Genomic DNA, 22,500 nt, shown 5'->3' on the forward strand with positions numbered 1-22,500 from the left:
CTGTAGTATTAGCTGTAGTGCTGTAGTATCATACTGTAGTAAAAGTGTAGTACTGTACTGTAATACTGTGCTGTATCATACTTCAGTATGGTAAAACAGTATAGCAGTGCAGTAATACACCTCTGCAGTGTAGTACTGTACTGTGGTACTTTATGTTGGCTCCCTACAGACCAGGCTGTACCTTCTCATCCACCCTGCAGGGTATGGCCTCGTGAGTTCTGGTCAAGGCCATCTTTATCTTATTTAATAAGAATAATGAATTATTCATTATGTTTACGCAGCACTTTTCAAGACCGCCAAAGCGCTTAACCTTATTTGCGTGCTAGCATGCGTGAGTTGAATAAAATGAATACATAAATAAATTGCAAGCTGGAATGATACCCAGACACACAACAGTTCAGCCTAACTGAACCCTAACTGGGATCACCACGGGTTGGTTAGCGAGTTAGTGGAACATTAACCGTCAGGAGTCAAAGCCCCGTCCTCTGCTCCTGCAACTATGGGAACACGACTCATTGGCTTAAGGCTCGTCTCCGTACCCACGATGTCGTCTGTGTCTATGACCTTTGACCCCCAGAGGCGACCAGCCTGCAGGCACTGCACCAGTCCGTCTTCCTGTCGTCTAAAGAACTTCCTGTCCACTGCAAACTACTTCCTGGGGCGGCCGGTCTCAACGCCCACACAGTCCAGACCTGGAGCGTAACACAGGTGCACGCACACACACACACACACACACACACACACACACACACACACACACACACACACACACACACACACACACACACACACACACACACACACACACACACACACACACACACACACACACACACACACACACACACACACACGTCTCCATAGTGGTTCAGATGTGTTGTGTTAAATAGCTTTACTCTTGAGTTGTGTTTATTTTTTTAAAAGGTGATGTTTACGACCGTTAAATTTGATCTTGTTTTGCTGTCTGCCTGCCTGCCGGTCTACGTGTCTGTCTGTCTGTCTGCTTGCTTGCTTGCTTGTCTGTCTGCCTTTCTATCTCTACCTGTCTGCCTACATGTCTGTCTTCGTGCTTGCCTCTGCCTGTCTGTCTGCCTGCCTACCCGTCTGTCTGCATCAGGTGTCGGAGTTCATTGAGTCCCTCCTCGGTTGTGAGGATCTGGCCAAGCGCTTCAGAGACCAGGTGAGACCATACCTGTCTGTCTGTCTCTCTCTCTGTCCGTCTGTATCAATGTCTCTCTCCCACTCACTGACTGACTGACTGACTGACTGACTGACTGACTGACTGACTGACTGACTGACTGACTGACTGACTGACTGACTGACTGACTGACTGACTCGCTCACTCTCTCTCTCTTACTCTCTCAGCAGATAGATGGGCGGGCTCTTCTCCTGCTGACCCAACGAGACATCCTCAGCATCATGTCAATCAAATTGGGCCCCGCCCTAAAGATCTACACCTCCATCCTCATGTTTAAACATGCGGACAACAAGGACCAATCGGTGTGCCAGGACAAGGACGCCTGAATCTGTGAGGTCATCACAGTCGACCCTCCACTCCTCTCTCCTTTTCTCGACGGACGTTTCGTTATTTTACAGGATTGAACGGCAATTACATCCGAACGAACACACACACACACACACACACACATTACTACAACCAGGCGTTCTAGAGGATGTTACCACGGAGACATGACAAACGAATATATAATGTATTGACTATAATATATATATATATATGTGTGTAATATATGGATAATATGGAGATGTCGTAGACTTTTCATGGGTTTAGTATGATCATGACACTTCAGCCCAGTCCTGATACTGGGGACCAGTAAGCCCAGGCTGGTGACCAGTCACCCACTGCTCAGGTAACCCTAAATCTTGTTCTGTTTTGAACGCCCCTTTCCTGGGGGATTGTGATATTGTCTTTTAATCATCATTATCCACGACCACCAAGGGCATATATATATATATATATATATATATATATATATATATATATATATATATATATATATATATATATATATATATATATATATATATATATATATATATATATTTAATAGGCAGGTCACCGTTCGTTCCATATATTTAAATGTGGAATACTTTGTATTATTTGGTCAGTTGGGAACTCAGGTATTTACCTTCTACCGGTTTTAAGTCGGTTTCTACCATAAAACAAACTCTTTGTACAAGTTTATAGCGTTCCACTCGCAGACTTCTATCAATAAAGTTGTTGATTTCCAGTCGTGTGTGTGTGTCTGTTCACTGCTTTAATCTCTTGAACTGGTCTGAACTGGTCTGAACTGGTCTGAACTGGTCTGAACTGGTCTGAACTGGTCTCTGTATATCCTCTTCCCTTACACCCACCACCCCTTCTCCTCCCTTAATCTCCTAAAAAAACACTCCTGGTACACACTTATTGTAGGTTTTAAGGCCTTGCAAATAGTACTTGGCATTGTGTAGACATTTTGGAAGATTAGGAGCATCATATTAATGTTATTGGCAGTATTGGTGTTTTGGTAATTGTTTGGTAATTATTCGTGAAACTGTTTCTCATGCAAGACATGGCAAAACAAAGTTTTGATGAGCCTATCTTTGGTATCTATCTATGGTATGTTTACTTTGAGTAAGTACAACTCTTTCGAGTCGTCATAAAAAATGGCGGAGTATTGCCATTTCTTTAAAGATTCAAAAACAACTTTCTGTCCAAGTCTTGAGTACTATTTTCCTTGTTAACATTAGCTAGATAAAAATAAACAAGTGTCATGGTTAGCATTAGCTACATTAAATTGAACAACTGTCAATGTTATCTTTAGCTTGTTTATTTGAAGTCATTGTTAGCATTAGCTAGATGCGTGTTAGCAAGTTAGAATTATGTCCAAAATATTTATTTACAAAGAACCATACAATAAAAACAATTGATAGTTGCATTACTAATGCTAGTAGTTAAACTACTAATACTAAAAGTAACTATCAGTAACAGATTATCTACTCCAATACATACTTTGTATTTTTCTATCATTATCTTAAATCCTAGATTTTCTTTTGTGATTCATTGCATCAACACTCTACCAACTCTACATCCCAGGGGTTAGTGTGCTCAACCCTTTACGAGAGTGTAGTATAACCCTGTAGAGTTAACCTCTTGCTCTGTTTGTCACTGTCAACATAGCCCTTTCTGTCTCCATCTCTCTCGGTGACTCTCTTCCTCGATCTCTCTATCTCTCTCTCTCTCACTTTCTCTCTCTCTGGATCTCTCTCTCTCTCTGGATGTCTCTCTCTCTCTGGATCTCTCTCTCTCTCTGGATCTCTGTCTCTCTCTCTCTGGATCTCTCTCTCTCTCTCTCTGGATCTCTGTCTCTCTCTGGAATTCCCTCCCTATCTCTATCGTTCTGTCCCTCTCGCATTCTCTCGTTCTCTCTCTCTCTCTCTCTCTCTCTCTCTCTCTCTCTCTCTCTCTCTCTCTCTCTCTCTCTCTCTCTCTCTCTCTCTCGTTCTCTCTCGTTCTCTCTCTCTCTCGTGTTCTCTCTCTCTCTCTCTCTCTCTCTCTCTCTCTCTCTCTCTCTCTCTCTCTCTCTCTCTCTCTCTCTCTCTCTCTCTCTCTCTCTCTCTCTCTCTCTCTCTCTCTCTCTCTCTCTCTCTCTCTCTCTCTATCTCACTCCGTCTCTCTCTCTGGATCTCTCTCTCTGGATATCTCTCTCACTCCGTCTCTCTCTCTGGATCTCTCTCACTCTCTCTGGATCTCTCTCTCACTAATTCAGTTTAAAGAGCAAATTATTCAAATCCTGCGGATCCTAGGCTGCAGCTGTATCCTAGCAACAACACCCCAGAATCTCTAGAAAAACGACGCTGCTGACATAGCACATAGAGACAGACAGATAGACAGACAGACACACAGAAAGACGGACAGACGGATAGACACACACAAGGTAAGACCGAAGCCCCCCCCCACACTGAGCGGTTTGCTGTTGCAGCAGACGAGCTACTGCACAGAGGAGGAGACGAGGAGAAGGGAGGAGGAGGAGAGGAGGAGACGAGGAGGAGAAGGAGGAGAGGAAGGAGAGGAGGAGGAGGAGCTAAGGATGAAGATGATAACTGTTCTTTCAGGTACTTTTACTATTATGCTATCTGCTGCTAAGTATTAATGTTACCATTAAACTATCATTAGTAATTTACCATTATGCTATCATTAGTGTTTATGTTACTGTAATTATATTATTGATATTAAAGTATTACCGTCATACTATTAGCATTAGTATTGTTACCATACTATAATACTGTTATACTATTGCTGTGTCGGCCATTAGATATGAATAACATTGACTATTTCTAAAATGTAATGGTACTAATATTACTTGTACTTATTAATGATACTACATTAAGTAGTATGACTATTATTGATGCTATTCCTGTAGGCATCACAATCCTGATTACTTATGGTATTTATATTGTTACTATATATATATATGCATATTATATTATTAATAATATATATATATTACTATTAAAATATTACTGTTGAGGCTGTTTGTTACAAAGTACGTTCTTTTAACTCTTACTAATCAGATGCACGTTTAATGTTAGTTAGAGTGCTAGAGGCTAACTAGAGGCTAACTAGAGGCTGTAAGTAGAGGCTAACTAGAGGCTGTAAGTATAAGCTGTAACTAGAGGCTAACTAGAGGCTAACTAGAGACTGTAACTAGAGGCTAACTAGAGGCTAACTAGAGGCAGTAACTAGTGGCTGTAACTTGAGGCTAACTAGAGGCTAACTGGAGGCTGTAACTAGAGACTGTAACTAGAGGCTGTAACTAGAGGCTAACTAGAGACTGTAACTAGAGGCTAACTAGAGACTAACTAGAGGCTGTAACTAGAGGCTAACTAGAGGCTAACTAGAAACTGTAACTAAGGATTAGAGACTGTAACTAGAGGCTAACTAGAGACTGTAACTAGAGGCTTAGTAGAGGCTGTTACTAAGGATTAGAGACTGTAACTATAGTCTGTGATAACTAGCATCTCGGACATGGGAGAACTGTCACGTGTACACATCAGAACATGTTTGCCATCCTTCTCTACCTTCCTCTGGAGGGCTGACCGACTGAGGCCCCTCCTGATTGGTCCGTGGGGATGATCGCCACTGGAGGGATCCTCCGTATTAACGCCAGGCGCCAGGCTTCTCTTCACTCTGACACCAACAACCCTAAACCCCGCAAGAGGAAGAAGAGGAGGTACGCCGGGAACCAGCGTAGCACCAAACACTTTCAATAACGAATCATTTATTAGTTCATCTTCATTACATTTACTGTGACTGTTGTGATGATAATGATGCTATGAGGATGATGATAATGATGCTATGAGGATGATTCAATGAGATGATGATGATGATGATGATTCTATGAGATGATGATGATGATGATTCTATGAGATGATGATGATGATGATGATTCTATGAGATGATGATGATGATGATTCTATGAGATGATGATGATGATGATGATTCTATGAGATGATGATGATGATGAAGATTCTATGAGATGATGATGATGATGATAATGATGTTATGAGGATGATGATGATGATGATGACGATGATGATGTTGTTGTGTGTAGGCGTAACGAGGTGGTGGTTGTGAAGGGGAAGCTCCACCTCTGTTCGGCCACTGGACTGGTGGCCGCCCTGGGCCTCCTCATCCTACTGGTTGGCATGGCGATGTCCATCCTGGGGTACTGGTACCGTGACGACCTCTACCTCAGCGACCCCGGGGGCGCCGGCCTGACCGCAGCAACACCTGAGGTACTCCTCAGATCATCATGAATAACTCTGAATTGTAATGAACAGTGCGGTCCTAATTCTTTGTTAGATCATCATGAATAACTCTGAATTGTGATGAACAGTGAGGTCCTAATTCATCGTTAGATCATCATGAATAATTCAATCTTAACGAGTAGTGGACCTAATTCAACGTTCGATCATCATGAATAATTCAATCTTAAAGAATAGTGAGAACCTAATTCATCGGTATATCATCATGAATGATTCAATATTAACGAAGAGTGAGAACCTAATTCATTGTTAGATCATCATGAATAGTGAGATCCTAATTCATACTTAGATCATCATGAACAACTACATCCTAATAAATAGGGAGATCCTAATTAATGTTTTGATCCTTATAAGTAAGTAATGTTTGATATGTTTAGTTCTGTAATGCGTGTCTCCATGGTAACAGAACACTATAAGTGTCTCCATGGGGGCTGAACACTGTAATAATGTTTCGTCTCCATGGTAACAGTACTTCTGTGAACACTACAGGAAGAATCAGAGGGCGGAGAAAATGGAGGAGGTCAGAAGGGAGAGATGGATGAAGGACGAGGAGGAGGAGGAGGAGGAAACGTTCTCATTAACAGAACTGAATTCGTTAACAGAACTCAATTCGTTAATAGAACTCAATACGTTAACGGTACTGAACAAACTCCACCAGAAGGCTTCCTACAAGAGCTCCTCAACAGGTGAATACACAAACACACACACACACACACACACACACACACACACACACACACACACACACACACACACACACACACACACACACACACACACACACACACACACACACACACACAAATACACACACAAATACACACCCAGAAGAGGAAACAGGTCTAGAGGGTGGACAGGAGGTCTAGATGAGACCTATATGGTTTATAGGAGGTTTAGAACAAGCCGAGAGGAGGTCTGGAGAAAATATAGACTTGGTGTATGAGGGGTCTAGAGGAGGTCTAGAGTTCTAGAGGAGGTCTATAGGTCTAGAATAGATTTTTAGGTCTAGAGGAGGTCTTTAGGTCTAGAGAAGGTCAAGAGGAGGTCTAGAGGTCAAGAAGTCGAGAGGAGGTCGAGATTCAAAACCTTTTTTCAACAGGGCCAGTGTCCTTCGTCTCCCTGGGTCTTTGGCTAAAGCTGGTCCGATATGAACGGGCGTGTGTGTTCCTCCCCAGGTACCTGTACTCAGACAGGATGAAGGTGATCGGGCCGCTCATCATGGGCGTGGGGATCTTCCTCTTCATCTGCGCCAACGCCGTCCTCCACGAGGAGCGCGACAAGAAGACCAAAGTAATCAACCTCCGAGACATCTACTCCACGGTGATCGACCTGCACTCGCTACGCAAGCCCCCGGCTGAGCCCTGCTCCTCCGCCGACCCCCCCACCGGACCCTCCAACTACCTCCATCCTGCCTCCCTATTGGCTAAGAAGGGAGAAGGAGGTGAGGAGGAGGGGGAGGAGAGGAACTGTGTGTTCACCATCTACCAGGAGAAGCCCCTGGCGGCTCCTCCCTTAAGCCACGTGTACTCTTGGACCTCTTTCACGCTGCCCAACACAGGGACCCCGGCCGGCCACTCTGCCCAGCAGAGGAGGCTGTCTGATGGGCCCGCCGTCCAGCCCAGGAGGCTGTCCGCTGGGGCCTCCACTGGGCCCTTCACCCAGCCCAGGAGGCTGTCTGCTGGGGCCTCCACCCAGCCCAGGAGGCTGTCTGCTGGGGCCTCCACCCAGCAAAGGAGGCTGTCTGCTGGGGCCTCCACCCAGCCCAGGAGGCTGTCTGCTGGGGCCTCCACCCAGCCCAGGAGGCTGTCTGCTGAGGCCTCCGCTGGGGCCTCCACCCAGCCCAGGAGGCTGTCTGCTGGGGCCTCCGCTGGGGCCTCCACCCAGCCCAGGAGGCTGTCTGCTGGGGCCTCCACCCACCCGTAGCATCCAGCTGGGTTTCTCCCATAACTAAAAGATCTTCCGGGAATAATCGAAGGGAAGCTTCTCAAAACCATTATGCCTTCACACAGACCAGACCGCTGGCTCCCATGAACTGCCACTCTGCTTCTCCCCCCCCCCCCCCCCCCCCCCCCCCGCAGACGCACCGACGCTAATGGACTTGTCCAACACTCCCCAAGTCCCCCAGATTGTATACGGGATATACCAAGATCCATCATGCTGAGGGGGAGACGACCTTCGACCTCCCGTCAGACTCAAGCTGGGACGGCCAGGTGGAGGGACACAGCGACCGTACATCAAAGAGGAGGAGCTAAATTAAAATCCAAAACTTCCTGTAGCTATGCACAGGAACAGGAAGTAGAGGAAGTCACCTGAGCCTGAGATGATGTCACCCCACACGAGGTCACCCAGCCTGGTCTAGGCTAAAGGCACAAGCTAGTTCATGAGCGTCAACGACAACTTCCACCCTGCTTTAAACTAAAGAAAACCACGTAGCATTGCACAAATGAACACTCTATATCAGGGGTCTCAATCGCAACTTACCTGGGGGCCGCTGGAGGTAGAGTCTGGGTCAGGCTGGGCCGCATCAAGTATTCCACAAAAAAAAGGAGCACAACTGACCCAATCTAAGTTAACGATCGGGCAATAATTATATCACGTTGGCTATGTGATCGCTGACAATATTTCATAGCGGTTGGTGGAAACCGGGACATTTTAGCGTCCTTTTGCTTTTGTCGGGACTCAGGACACGCAACTCAAAATTGGGACTGTCCCGGCAAAACCGGTACATCTGGTCACCCTATCACAAGTGATAAAAAAGCGTGGCAAGCGACTCAGCAAATATGTGTGTTTGACAACAACGCGTGGGCCGCACTAACACTAAACTTTGATGTCAAGTAGGGGGCCACAAAATATCATCCCGCGGGCCTCAATTGGCCCCAGGGCCGCGAGTTTGAGACCCCTGCTCTATATGATATAAAAATATTGATAACATTGTTGAAGTGTCCGCAAAGAACTCTTGCTCTCGCAAATCTTCCCATCAAGGCACAATGCACCTGATCAATCAATAATCATTTCACCTGATCAATCAATACACAATACACTTTGGGATGAATCAATGGACAACACGACTCCTGATAAATTAATAACTAATACACCTCCTGATCAATATTCAATAACTTCCTGATCAACCAAAAATCAATACACTTCCTGATGAATCAAAGCACACTACACCTCCTGATCAATCAATAATCAGTGCACTTCCTGATCAATCAAAGCACAATACACCTAATCAATCTAAACACACAATAAACCTGTCCCTATGTTACCTGTCCACCTGTGACCTGTCTACCTGTCTTTTACCTGTCTGTTACCCGTCTCCTGGTTTGTTACCGGTCTGTTACCCTTTTACCCGTCTCTCTGTTAACTGGTGTTAACATAGCACACCTTCAAACACCCTCAAACTACAACATGACCTGCTAGCCCCAACCTTTGCTGCAGCATAATGACCCTATGCACATGAATCATGCACATGAATGAACAGAAAGCCGGGTGCATTCCATGAGAAATAAAGTACTGAACATGTCCTAATGAGTGTTTATTTTGAACTAGAATAAATAAACAATAGGAATTGAACCAGCGGCCATCTGATCACAGACCAGCTTAGCTCCCCCCCAGTGCTACAGATCCACCACACAGTGGGGCTGTTGCTGGTTCCAGGTCAGTTCCAGTTTGTTCCTTCACCGGTCAGGGCCCAACTTATGTTTCCATCTAGACTGGGTGGCCCCGCCCATTCTGCCGGCGATTTGAGCTCGCCCTGCGATTGAGCTTGGTCTGGTAATAGCCAGACTAGTTTCCATCATCTTTAAAACCCTTTTGAAGTAGAATTGTACATGTAAGGGATTACATTTACCGGAACGCCAGGAAACCGTTCTCCTGAGTCTACTTACGTGAACTGTAGGGACGGTCCAACCTGTTATGTGGATATCCAGCAGTGCATGTGAACACCATCAGGTACCCAATGACGGTGCATTTGAACACCATCAGGTGCCCAATGACGGTGCATGTGACCACCATCAGGTACCCAATGACGGTGCATTTAAACACCATCAGGTACCCAATGACGGTGCATGTGAACACCATCAGGTACCCAATGACGGTGCATGTGACCACCATCAGGTACCCAATGACGGTGCATATAAACACAATCAGGTGCCCAATGACGGTGCACGTAAACACCATCAGGTGCCCAATGACGGTGCATGTAAACACCATCAGGTGCCCAATGACGGTGCATGTAAACACCATCAGGGACCCAATGACAGGAGGGCAGGACCTCAGGCTGTTGGCTCTCTACTTTCGCTCTGACTCAGTAGTAATATGTTAATTTAGGAGAGCTTTTCTCAGAGACAAACTAACCAATCAGACCACTTGACTCACTATCATCAGAGCAACATCTTTGGGCGGAGGAGAGGAGAGAAGGGTGGAGGAGAGGAGAGCAGAGTCGGATGGAGGAGAGGACCATTGGGTGGGGAACAGCTTTGGGTGGAGGAGAGAACCAGGCGACTTGAGGGGGTCATCGTATTGTTCACCCTGTTATGCCGATCTTTATAAAGGTCTTGACATCACTAATATAATTATGAGTATTATTAATAACGGTTAATTGTTACAAGAACAACGCTGAAGAATGAAATTAAACATATATTATGAATGATTTGAACTGCTAAATTGAATGATCAATTAATCAATATATATTTCATCATACATCTATAAATAACAGAGATAAATGAAGGAGGGATTAATTAAGTCTTCCACACTCTCAATGTTAAAAATCGTTTATAATGTGAAGATTCATAGTACATAAAAATGATTGAATGTCCAGAGAAACTACAAAATAGATCTTCATGAGCCGTCCCACCGAGGTCACGCGGAGGTCCAACACAGGTCAGTCTCCCCCTCCGGAAAAGTTCTAAATTATTTTTAACTTCAGAGGTCATTGTTTCGATGGAGACGCCTGGGGGTCCTGTTACTGCGGAGACGCCTGGGGTTACCATGGAGATGAGAGGATGTCGATCATACAGGTCTTCCCCGCCGGTCACCGTGACAACGGCCCGGTCACCCTCGGCTCCGGGGCAACGGGTGCGGTGACACAGCGGTTTAAAGGTTTCTACCGGTAGCCTAGCAACAGCACAATCATCACTTCAGTCAGTGTGCTAGGGTCCTGGTTCTGGTGGTCCGGTCCGGTGGGTGAGGGGGTCTCCTGGTTCTGGAGGTGCGGTTCTGGAGGTCTGGTGTCGGGGATCTTGACTGGGGGGTGGATCTGGTGGTCTGGTCTGGGGGTGTGGTTCTGTGTCTCTGGGGGAGTGGTGAGGTTCTTGGGGTCTTAGGGGTGATGTGGTTCTGGGGGGGTGGTGATGTTCGGGGGTGTGGTTCTGGGGGTCTGGTGTGGTTCCATGGGTCTGGGGGGTTGGTTCTGTGTGTCTGGTTCTGGGGGGGTGGTATGGTCTAGGGGTGTGGTTCTGGGGGTCTCAGGTCTGGGGGTGGTATGGTCTAGGGGTGTGGTTCTGGGGGTCTTGGGGTGTGGTTCTGGGGGTCTTGGGGTGGTATGGTCTAGGGGTGTGGCTCAGGGGGTCTCCGGTCTGGGGGGTGGTATGGTCTAGGGGTGTGGTTCTGGGGGTCTCAGGTCTTGGGGTGGTATGGTCTAGGGGTGTGGTTCTGGGGGTCTCAGGTCTGGGGGTGTGGTTCTGGGGGTCTCAGGTCTGGGGGGTGGTATGGTCTAGGGGTGTGGTTCTGGGGGTCTCAGGTCTTGGGGTGGTATGGTCTAGGGGTGTGGTTCTGGGGGTCTCAGGTCTGGGGGTGGTATGGTCTAGGGGTGTGGTTCTGGGGGTCTCAGGTCTTGGGGTGGTATGGTCTAGGGGTGTGGTTCTGGGGGTCTCAGGTCTGGGGGTGTGGTTCTGGGGGTCTCAGGTCTGGGGGTGGTATGGTCTAGGGGTGTGGTTCTGGGGGTCTCAGGTCTGGGGGTGGTATGGTCTAGGGGTGTGGTTCTGGGGGTCTCAGGTCTTGGGGTGGTATGGTCTAGGGGTGTGGTTCTGGGGGTCTCAGGTCTGGGGGTGTGGTTCTGGGGGTCTCAGGTCTGGGGGTGGTATGGTCTAGGGGTGTGGCTCAGGGGGTCTCCGGTCTGGGGGGTGGTATGGTCTAGGGGTGTGGTTCTGGGGGTCTCAGGTCTGGGGGTGTGGTTCTGGGGGTCTCAGGTCTTGGGGTGGTATGGTCTAGGGGTGTGGTTCTGGGGGTCTCAGGTCTGGGGGTGCTCTGCTAGGAACAGGCGATGTTGTCTAGCTGGTGCTCGGCCTCGGCCGCCATGGCAGCGGCCTGGAGGGTCTCCGTCTCCGTCTGCAGCCCCCCCGACGACGACAGCTGCTTCCTCTCACTGTGCATGTTGTTCTCATGGCGCTTCAGGTCCGACGCCTGCACACACACACACGCACAGGGACACGCACACAGGGACACACACACACACACAGGGACACACACACACACACACACACACAGGGACACACACACACACACACACACACACACACACACACACACACACACACACACACACACACACACACACACACACACACACACACCTTAGTAACCTAGCAGAGTAATATAGTAGTAGTAGTAACTTAGTAGACCAAAAATAGTAATATAGTATTAGCAGTAGTAGTCAGTAAACCTAGTATAGTGGTACCTTAGCGAACATAGTATAGTAGTAGTATAGAGGTGGTTTAGTAGAAGTACTACAGTAGTGGTATCTTGTACCTAGTACAGTGGTTCAGTAGTATAGTGGTACCTTAGTGAACCTAGTATAGAAGTACTACAGTAGTGGTATCTTGTACCTAGTACAGTGGTTCAATAGTATAGTGGTACCTTAGTGAACCCAGTATAGAAGTACTACAGTAGTGGTATCTTGTACCTAGTACAGTGGTTCAGTAGTATAGTGGTACCTTAGTGGACCTAGTATAGTAGTATTATAGAGGTGGTTTAGTAGATGTACTACAGTAGTGGTATCTTGTACCTAGTACAGTGGTTCAGTAGTATAGTGGTACCTTAGCGAACATAGTATAGTAGTAGTATAGAGGTGGTTTAGTAGAAGTACTACAGTAGTGGTATCTTGTACCTAGTACAGTGGTTCAGTAGTATAGTGGTACCTTAGTGAACCTAGTATAGTAGTAGTATAGAGGTGGTTTAGTAGAAGTACTACAGTAGTGGTATCTTGTACCTAGTACAGTGGTTCAGTAGTATAGTGGTACCTTAGTGAACCTAGTATAGAAGTACTACAGTAGTGGTATCTTGTACCTAGTACAGTGGTTCAATAGTATAGTGGTACCTTAGTGAACCCAGTATAGAAGTACTACAGTAGTGGTATCTTGTACCTAGTACAGTGGTTCAGTAGTATAGTGGTACCTTAGTGGACCTAGTATAGTAGTATTATAGAGGTGGTTTAGTAGATGTACTACAGTAGTGGTATCTTGTACCTAGTACAGTGGTTCAGTAGTATAGTGGTACCTTAGTGAACCCAGTATAGACGTACTACAGTAGTGGTATCTTGTACCTAGTACAGTGGTTCAGTAGTATAGTGGTACCTTAGTGAACCCAGTATAGAAGTACTACAGTAGTGGTATCTTGTACCTAGTACAGTGGTTCAGTAGTATAGTGGTACCTTAGTGAACCCAGTATAGAAGTACTACAGTAGTGGTATCTTGTACCTAGTACAGTGGTTCAGTAGTATAGTGGTACCTTAGCGAAGGCCTTGGTGCAGGAGGAGCAGACGAAGGGCTTCTCTCCACGGTGTCTCCTCTCGTGGTCCTTCAGGTGGGACTTGTGTTTAAAGGCCTGGAGAGAGGAGCACAGAGTCAGACTGATGTGGAAGAAGAAGAACAACAACAACAACAACAAGGACTAGAACTAGGGAGAAGAACAAGAACAAGTCTGAGGAAGAGGAGGAAGAGGAAGGGAGGAGCCACCTTGTCACACATCTGACAGGCGAAGGGCCTCTCGTTGCTATGGACGCGCTCGTGTTTCTTCAGGTCCGGCGCTCTGATGAAGGACTTCCCGCAGACGTCACAGCGGTACGGTTTGAACCCAGTGTGGATCTTTAGATGTTCTGTAACACACAAATAGTATGAATAAAGTAGTGATTATGAGATTATTATCATGTGATTGCCTTTCAGGTGGGCGTGGCCATGGTATGGTCATGTGATTGCCTTTCAGATGGGCGTGGTCATGTAGTTATAATCATGTGATTATTGTCATGTGATTAAGGTCATGTGATTACCTTTCAGATGGGCGTAGTCATGTAATTATAATCATGTGATTATTGTCATGTGATTAAGGTCATGTGATTACCTTTCAGATGGGCGTGGTCATGTAATTATAATCATGTGATTATTGTCATGTGATTAAGGTCATGTGATTACCTTTCAGATGGGTGCGGTCATGTTATGGTCATGTGATTACCTTTCAGATGGGCGTGGTCATGTAATTATAATCATGTGATCAAGGTCATGTAATTACCTTTCAGATGGGTGCGGTCATGTTATGGTCATGTGATTACCTTTCAGATGGCCGTGGTCATGTAATTATAATCATGTGATTGTTGTCATGTGATTAAGGTCATGTGATTACCTTTCAGATGGGTGCGGTCATGTTATGGTCATGTGATTACCTTTCAGGTGGGCGTGGGTGGTGAAGGCTTTGCTGCAGATCTCGCAGACGAACGGCCTATCGGCTGAGTGGAGCTTTTCATGTTTCCTGAGGATGACGAGAACATTTAAAAAAAAAAAAATGGTAACCTTTTAATCAACCATTACACACATTTAAACACACGTTTAGAAAGGTCAAGGTAGCCTTTAACACAGCAAATGTCATTTAAATCACACTTTAAGAAGATAAAACAAACATCAGTACACTCTGGTGGATGGGAGCATGAACTGCCATGGCTTTTGACCGTCAGAACACGTTGTTGTGTTCATGATATAGTGCACTACATAGCGAACGAACAAACGAGAATTCTGACACTGCGCTGAACATTCCTAAACGTCATTTGCGTCAGTAAATGCGCCGGGTATTTGTGTGACGCAGACAGCTGCGCCCACGTAAACAAACCGGGCACTCACGAGGAAAGCTGGAGGTTGTATTGATGTTGAATGTTACACTTCCATGATCAAGTTTTTTTTAATTAATTTTGAATGTTACATTTTCTATGTTAAATCCCAAATAAATTGTTGAAATTTAAAACGTTGAGACTCCATCATTAAATGTAGTCGCTTTCGTTGTGTTTCAGCTTCTTCTTCTCCTCCGGAAAAACACGACGCATTGCATTGTGGTATACGGGATTAACATGCAGGGAACATCGTATGCACACTCAAATCTTGGGTATTTTAAGTCCACTAAATAGTGCATGAAATAAACCACTGAGAATTCGAACACCACTACAATATGGCGAGCACCCTATATAGTGCACTACATCCGTGATAGGGAACAATTTCGAACACAGCTAGTGCGTTTAGCTGTTAGTTAGCTCGCTGGTTAGCTTGTTGGTAAGCTTGTAGGTTAGCGCAGGTTAGCTACCTGAGCCGGTTCTCGTCCAGGAAGGTCTTCCCACACACATGGCAGGCGAGCTGCTCTCGGTGTCCGTACAGTAGATATTCAAACTTCATGTCCGTCGTGGCCGTCGACCAACCAGGAGCCTGCCCATCCTTCACCTCCCCCATGCTGTCGGCGAATGACAGCGTCTGGGTGGTGTGATGCCCCGCCCCTAACTCTTTAGGCTCCGTCTCCATCTCCGACCCATCCTGGTCATAACAAGAAACCTAAGAGGCAAGGAGGAGAGGAGGTCATACCAAGGCACCAAGGAGATGAGGTCTTAACAAGACACCAAGGGGATGAGGAGAGGAGGCAAGGTCACAACAAGACACCAAGGAGATGACGAGAAAAGGGCATAACAAGACACCAAGGAGATGAGGAGAGGAGGCAAGGTCACAACAAGACACCAAGGAGATGACAAGAAGAGGGCATAACAAGACACCAAGGAGATGAGGAGAGGAGGCAAGGTCATAACATGACTCCAAGGAAAGATGATAGGAGTGTACAGTACGGCCCCTCTCGACAGGTGTGTGTGTGTGTGTGTACCTTGTGTACATCCTCTGTGGCGAGCTCTTTCAGAATAAGAGCCTCTTGGACACGGAGAGCAGAGTTGGGCGATTTCTCTAGCTCCTGATTGGCTGAGGAGTCCAGGTCATCAGTGGCAGACGGTTCATCACCAAGAACCTGCACCCGACACACACACACTCACTGTAGTGTGTGTGTGTGTGTGTGTGTGTGTGTGTGTGTGTGTGTGTGTGTGTGTGTGTGTGTGTGTGTGTGTGTGTGTGTGTGTGTGTGTGTGTGTGTGTGTGTGTGTGTTTACCTCTGCATCGGGAGGTAGCTGAGCTTCAGGCGGGAGGGCCATCTTAACGATGTCATACGGGAACTTATCTTTCTCCTCCGACGTCACATCTCGTTTCTGGAGGACGTATTTAGCCGTTACACCAACTTCCCCACACAAACACATCAACTGCATCCGAACCAGTCGACTGATTTCTGACCTACTATCAGTACACAAGCCAACAAAAGGTTAAAGGTTACCTGTTGTGTGAGCTATTAAGTGACCTTTTATATGTGACCTGTTTATGGTGTGTGTGCGCGTGGGTGTTACCTGTTAAAGGTGTGTGTGTCTGTGTGTGTCCTGTTAAAGGTGTGTGTGACCTGTTAAAAGTGTGTGTGTGTGACATTTTGAAGTTGTGTGTGTGTCATGTTACAGGTATGTCTGTGTTACCTGTTAAAGGTGTGTTTGACCTGTTGACCTGTTGTTTGACCTGTGTGTGTGTGCGTGTGCGTGTGCACGCGCGCGCGTGCGTGAGACTGACCTGGGAGCAGAGCTTGTCCAGGAAGCGGATCCCGAGAATCTGCCCGGAGGACATCATGAGGTTGACGTCCCTCTTCTTGATGGAGATCTTGGAGGTGTACATGTAGTTCAGCACCTCCTCGAAGATGTCCGAGCGGATGAAGTCGATCTCGATCACCGACGAGTTGTCCACCTGGTGTGTGACACACACACACACACACACACACACACACACACACACACACACACACACACACACACACACACACACACACACACACACACACACACACACACACACACACACACACACACACACAGGAATCAGTGCGTGCGTCATAGTACGGAGTAGTGCGTACGAGGATGGTAAAGTGTTAATCCATGGTGCGAGTATGGAAGAGGATGATGATGATGATTACATGTTACTCAAAGATGTGAGATAGGATGAGGAAGAGGATGAGGTAATACTCCATGCTGGAAGCATGGAGGATGAGGATGATGAGGTCATACCCCAGGGTGCGTACCTCGTGTTTCTTGAAGAGTTTCTTGAAGTAGTTGGAGCAGGCGGCGAGGACGCAGCGATGCGCGCGGAACTTGACGTCCTCCACCACCACGGCGATGTCGCAGTGCTCGCCCTCCAGCCGCTGCTCGTTGAGCAGCTTCAGGAACACACTCTTATGGTCCTCGTCCACGTACTTTACCGTCTCCGCCATCCTGCACACACCGCCGTACCACTTATTACTGCATTCTACTGTCTAACTACAGTCAGACTAAATACCGTAGAACTAGTCTCAATACAGGACTACTACGGTCTAACTAACGTCAAACTAAATACCGTATAACTACAGTCTCAATACAGGACTACTACGGTCTAACTAACGTCAAACTAAATACCGTATAACTACAGTCTCAATACAGGACTACTACGGTCTAACTAACGTCAAACTAAATACCGTATAACTACAGTCTCAATACAGTACTACTGCCTAACTACTGTCAAATTAAATACAATGTGACTAATACATTCACAATGCAGTGTTCTACTATCTAACTACTGTCAGACTAAATACAGTCAAACTAATACAGTCAGTATTCTACCATCTAACTAGTGTCCAACTAGATACAGTTTTAACTACACTCTCACTGAAGTATTCTACTGGCTAACTACAGTCCAACTAACTACTGTATTACTAACTAGACAGTAATTACATTCGTCTCAAACAGTATAATTACAATATTACTACTGTCCAACTACGGCCTAACTAAATACAGTACAACTACAGTCAAACTAAATGCAGTATAATTACAGTCTCACTTCAGTATTACTACTGTCTAACTCGAGTCAAACTAAATACAGTAGAACTACAGTCGGCCCAACACACTACAGTTTAACTACTGCCTAGCTAGTCCAACTGACTACTATATAACTACCGTTGAACTACAGTTCAGATCACTACAGTATAACTAATATGTAGCTACAGTCCTACTTACTCCAGTATAACTACTATCTATGGGCTGTATGTCTTCTGTGTATGGAAGGAATGTATGAATGGAGGGGGCAGAGGAGGAGGGGCTTATTTTGGTTGACTGATTTGGCTAGTTAACTTTAACATGTCAACTCACGGCCCTCTCACTCTGCCTGCTAGTAACATCTAGCCAACCTAAAACCGATCTAGGCCACTTACAACTGATGTAGCCGACCTAAAACTGATGTTGCAAATTTAAAACTGATGTAGCCCACCTTAAAACTGTACAGATTGCTAATTTAAAACTGAACCAGCTGGTTTATTTAAAACTGAAGGGCTCGCTCACAAAAAAGGCAAGGGCTAGCTAACTTCAATTAAATTTCACTAGTATAACTATCTACAGATAATACTAACCCCCCAGCTTTTAATACTAGTCATACAGCCAATACATCATACAGCTAATAAGACTAGTCTGACTGATAGTAATACCAGTCGTACAGCTAAGTCATAGAGCTAATAATATTAGTTCTTACAGCTAATACTAGCCCTACAGCTAGTAATAGTAGTACTACATCTAATGATAGCCTCCTACAGCTAATAAAATACCATTTAGCTAGTAATAGTCATGCAGCTAATAATACTAGTCATACAACTAGTAATGCTAGACCTACAGCTAGTAATACTAGTCCTACAGCTAGTAATACTAGTCCTACAGCTAGCAATACTAGTCATACAGCTAGTAATACTAGGCCTACAGCCTACTAGTGCTACAGTGATAATAACAGATCTAATAATAAGCATACAGTTAGCTATACTAGTTCCAGTGGTGACACAGTACGACTCATGCATCTTAATTCTCCTTTCATCCACGTTTTGTATATAAACACACGTATAAATATACACATAATATATATATTTATATATATATATATATTTTAAAAGAGAGACCCTTGAAACAGGTATAGCTCTACGTATCTAATTGAGTGTAGGTCTATATATAATACATGTAGGGGTCGTTTGGCAGGTTAAAAACACTATTTTACACACTGGTTCTCTCCAACATGGCGACACCGACTATCTCGTCCTTATATATTATACCAAGATGGCGGTAAGCCAACATTTAGTGTGCTTCAGTGGGTTAGTGATTCCAGAGGAACGCAAACCAGTAGGTACTGGGCTTCCGTTCACCCCTAACAGCTTTAGGACCCGAGCACATGCAGAAGCGACTGCTCGGCACCGCTCGGGACCGGGCACCAGCGGCTCGCGGTTCAGCAGCTCTTTATATAGCGGCTACAGGGCACGCGAGCAGCGCCGCCGCGGCCTCGGTAACGAGAGAAGCTCGAGCAGCCATGAACGACCGCGGCTCGAGAGCGCGCAGCATCCCGGGAACCGGGTTGAAATAACGCGCAGAGACATCGCCGGAGAGCCCGCGTGGGTTCCTTACCTCCAGACCGGCGGTGTGATTAACGTTCGGAGGGTTTTTTGATCGCGAGCGTCTGTGAAATAAGAAATCCACGAGTCTTGTTGTTATGCTGAGCACGAGCATACAGCTGAAGGCCGCGCTTTGCGCTAGCACGTCATGCGCAGGAGCACGCACACAAGAACGCCAATTGATCATGCGCGTACGTCGCTGTACGTCATGAATCCGGGCCGCGCTACGCTGGTGGCGTAACCGCGTTGTTTGGACGGGGCGTTACGTACGTTACGTAAATGACGTACGTGACGTAGGGTGAGGCGCGGAGTTGACGCGCGTGAGTGGACCGGGGCACTACTGTCACGAGCAGGAGGAAAATGAGCGCGAGGGAGAGGCCAGCACGCGGAGCCGGTGCCATCGGCGTTGCGCGTACCTGTACACACACACACACACACACACACACACACACACACACACACACACACACACACACACACACACACACACACACACACACACACACACACACACACACACACACACACACACACACACACACACACACACACACACGTGTGAAAGGAATGGATGAGAGGGTTAACTATTTGTTTTATTTATAATATTTATATATTTTTAATGAATCTGTTATATATTATAATAGATGATTTACTTATAGGTTAGTCTCGCAAAGCCAGACCAAACTACAGCAAGTAGAATACTTATAGGTATACTTACCCTACGCTTATCGTAAGAAAACGTCAAAAAAGTCACTTTTCACTTTTTTTTCTGTACACTTGATATTACCGTTTATTATATCTTGTAATATTAAATTATATTATATATTTGTTATTATATAACGTAGTATTATTCAATATTACATATAGTTATAGTATCTAATGCAATATTTTATTATATAATATTATGTTGTGTTGTATTCTATTTCATTCGATTCTGTTCTAGGTCTATTAGTAGTAGATTAATAAAGTAGGTCTACATTTAATCTCTGGATTGCTGGCGGTGATTGACAGAAACCTCAGCCACTCTCAGTTCTTACAAGTTGGGGGCGGGGCTTGATATCGACACATGTGGGGACGTGCCCGTGAGCGCGCGACAATAACAGATTAAACCCCTTTCAGATTAAAAGCTTTTTGAAGGCAGACTGGGTTCAAAATGGAAGGGAAATCCACTCGTTTGAAGATAATTCTACCAATGCTAAATAACAAAATACAACCTTTTAGTTAAGTTTTGACAAATGATTTATAGATTGCTCTGGAATCTGCCAGGGGGACAAAAGCAGCGAACACACCACTGGAATAACAGAGAGATCAAACCAACCATCACCATTGGATACTGAGATAAAACCATCCATCCTGGAAACAGAGAGTTAAAAGCAACTAACCCCGCTGGATACAGAGAGTTAAAACCAACTAACCCTGCTGGAAACACCTGGACTTGAAGATCGGACACCAACAGAGTAAGAGAACCGAACGTAATTGAACACAATTTACATATATTATTATATTCTATACAATTACAATGATATCACAAATAACTAGACCTTCAAAACAAAACTCATTCAATGAAAACGTTAATTTTTTTTCTTCCCTTTTTTTGACTTTGCACTAAATTACTGGTGAGTAACGTGCAGATACTACACTTACTACACACCACACACACACACACACACACACACACACACACACACACACACACACACACACACACACACACACACACACACACACACACACACACACACACACACACACACACACACACAGTCACATCCCCTGTTATCAGAGGTTTTGTTCAAACCAAAGTTCGCCTTTTAGTTTTCTGACGTCGTCGTACCGTTAGGGCACGTGCTGCGTCGGGGCTGCGCGCGCACTGAAACTCACCTTGTGCTCGTCCCGGTGGCGCGTGGGACCACCGGTTCATTTAACGCGGAACCTTGTCCCGTCGCGTCCCTCCGGTTTGAGACGTCCGAAGCGCGAGATTAAAATGCATTGAAGAGGAGTCTGCGCGAGGCTGAGGAGCAGAGAGGAGAAGGAGCAGAGAGAAGGAGCAGGGAGGAGGAGAAGAGAGCAGGAGCAGAGAGGAGGTGAACCACAATATAGGGGAGAACGAGCGCTAGAAGGACGTTAGTCACTTTATTCTGTTCTCTAATTGGCAGCTGTGTGTGTGTGTGTGTGTGTGTGTGTGTGTGTGTGTGTGTGTGTGTGTGTGTGTGTGTGTGTGTGTGTGTGTGTGTGTGTGTGTGTGTGTGTCTGTGCATGACATCAAGGTGTCACTGCAGGGACCCTTCACCACGTGACCGATAGAAAGTTCCAATTGTTTCTCGGGCGACCGGAGGTTGTGGATATGGATTTATCGACCTCCCTACTCTCTCTTTCTGTCTTTCTGCCTCTCTCACGCAGTCATTTTCTCTCTCTCTCTCTCTCTCTCTCTCTCTCTCTCTCTCTCTCTCTCTCTCTCTCTCTCTCTCTCTCTCTCTCTCTCTCTCTCTCTCTCTCTCTCTCTCTCTCTCTCTCTCTCTCTCTCTCTCTCTCTCTCTCTCTCTCTCCCCCTCTCTCTCTCTCTGCAAACGCTGCAACGGGAGTCTCGCGGTGATAGAATACCCGGCATCCGCAGTGCGGAGGGTGTGGTGAGAGTAGAAAGATGAGGAGGAGGTTGAGGAGGTTGAGGAGGAGAGATGAGGAGGAGGTGAAAGAGGCGGGGAAAGATGAGGAGGAGGAAGAGAAAAGGGAGGGGAGAGGAGGAGCAGCAGAAAGAGGAGGAAGAGAGAGATGAGGAAGAGAGAAGGGAGAGGAGGAGGAGGACAGAGAGGAGGAAGAGGAGAGAAGGGAGGGGAGGAGGTTTGCATATAACTGAGGAAACTCTGCTACCAAGAGAATATAACAATATAATGCCTGTTGAATTCA

General features: G+C 46.0%; 4 protein-coding genes across 10 annotated transcripts in view; 3 read left to right on the forward strand and 1 right to left on the reverse strand.

Moving 5' to 3' along the window:
* The window catches only part of l3mbtl4 (L3MBTL histone methyl-lysine binding protein 4), a 9,537-nt gene extending 7,851 nt beyond the window's left edge, over positions 1-1,686 (forward strand). For all 7 annotated transcript variants that reach the window (XM_030349385.1, XM_030349383.1, XM_030349384.1 and 4 more), the window contains 3 exons: positions 578-708; positions 1,118-1,180; positions 1,366-1,686. In XM_030349385.1, coding sequence (XP_030205245.1) covers positions 578-708; positions 1,118-1,180; positions 1,366-1,524 — 353 coding nt within the window. In that variant the 3' untranslated portion in view covers positions 1,525-1,686. The remainder of the gene's footprint in view (positions 1-577; positions 709-1,117; positions 1,181-1,365) is intronic.
* Positions 1,687-4,719: 3,033 nt separating this feature from the next.
* LOC115537526 (transmembrane protein 200C-like) lies at positions 4,720-7,857 on the forward strand. Its single transcript, XM_030349502.1, has 4 exons — positions 4,720-5,231; positions 5,613-5,796; positions 6,316-6,512; positions 7,002-7,857. Exons 1-4 carry the CDS (start codon positions 5,131-5,133, stop codon positions 7,747-7,749), a joined length of 1,230 nt encoding a protein of 409 aa, XP_030205362.1. The 5' UTR covers positions 4,720-5,130; the 3' UTR covers positions 7,750-7,857.
* Positions 7,858-12,038: 4,181 nt separating this feature from the next.
* zbtb14 (zinc finger and BTB domain containing 14) lies at positions 12,039-19,771 on the reverse strand. Its single transcript, XM_030349512.1, has 10 exons — positions 19,610-19,771; positions 17,224-17,413; positions 16,722-16,892; positions 16,223-16,318; positions 15,946-16,083; positions 15,385-15,626; positions 14,480-14,565; positions 13,779-13,918; positions 13,552-13,647; positions 12,039-12,228 (listed from the first exon to the last, which is right to left on the reverse strand). Exons 2-10 carry the CDS (start codon positions 17,410-17,412, stop codon positions 12,076-12,078), a joined length of 1,311 nt encoding a protein of 436 aa, XP_030205372.1. The 5' UTR covers position 17,413; positions 19,610-19,771; the 3' UTR covers positions 12,039-12,075.
* Positions 19,772-21,464: 1,693 nt separating this feature from the next.
* epb41l3a (erythrocyte membrane protein band 4.1-like 3a) overlaps positions 21,465-22,500 on the forward strand; it is a 25,090-nt gene continuing 24,054 nt past the window's right edge. The window contains exon 1 of the mRNA XM_030349731.1: positions 21,465-21,680. The gene's annotated coding sequence lies outside the window, so the exon portion shown is untranslated. The remainder of the gene's footprint in view (positions 21,681-22,500) is intronic.

The sequence above is a fragment of the Gadus morhua genome, chromosome 23, assembly GCF_902167405.1.
Source record: "Gadus morhua chromosome 23, gadMor3.0, whole genome shotgun sequence".
Taxonomy (NCBI): Eukaryota; Metazoa; Chordata; class Actinopteri; order Gadiformes; family Gadidae; genus Gadus; species Gadus morhua.

What these genes read in the sequence shown, in the direction of transcription:
- LOC115537526 (XM_030349502.1), top strand. Translation starts at nt 5,131, where the DNA reads ATGATCGCCACTGGAGGGATCCTCCGTATTAACGCCAGGCGCCAGGCT. An exon ending in CGCAAGAGGAAGAAGAGGAG is followed by an intron (nt 5,232 to 5,612) that starts GTACGCCGGGAA and finishes TGTTGTGTGTAG; the next exon opens with GCGTAACGAGGTGGTGGTTG. An exon ending in CTACAAGAGCTCCTCAACAG is followed by an intron (nt 6,513 to 7,001) that starts GTGAATACACAA and finishes GTTCCTCCCCAG; the next exon opens with GTACCTGTACTCAGACAGGA.
- zbtb14 (XM_030349512.1), bottom strand. Translation starts at nt 17,412, where the DNA reads ATGGCGGAGACGGTAAAGTACGTGGACGAGGACCATAAGAGTGTGTTC. An exon ending in AACTCTTCAAGAAACACGAG is followed by an intron (nt 16,893 to 17,223) that starts GTACGCACCCTG and finishes GTCACACACCAG; the next exon opens with GTGGACAACTCGTCGGTGAT. An exon ending in CCTGTCAGATGTGTGACAAG is followed by an intron (nt 13,648 to 13,778) that starts GTGGCTCCTCCC and finishes TCCTCTCTCCAG; the next exon opens with GCCTTTAAACACAAGTCCCA.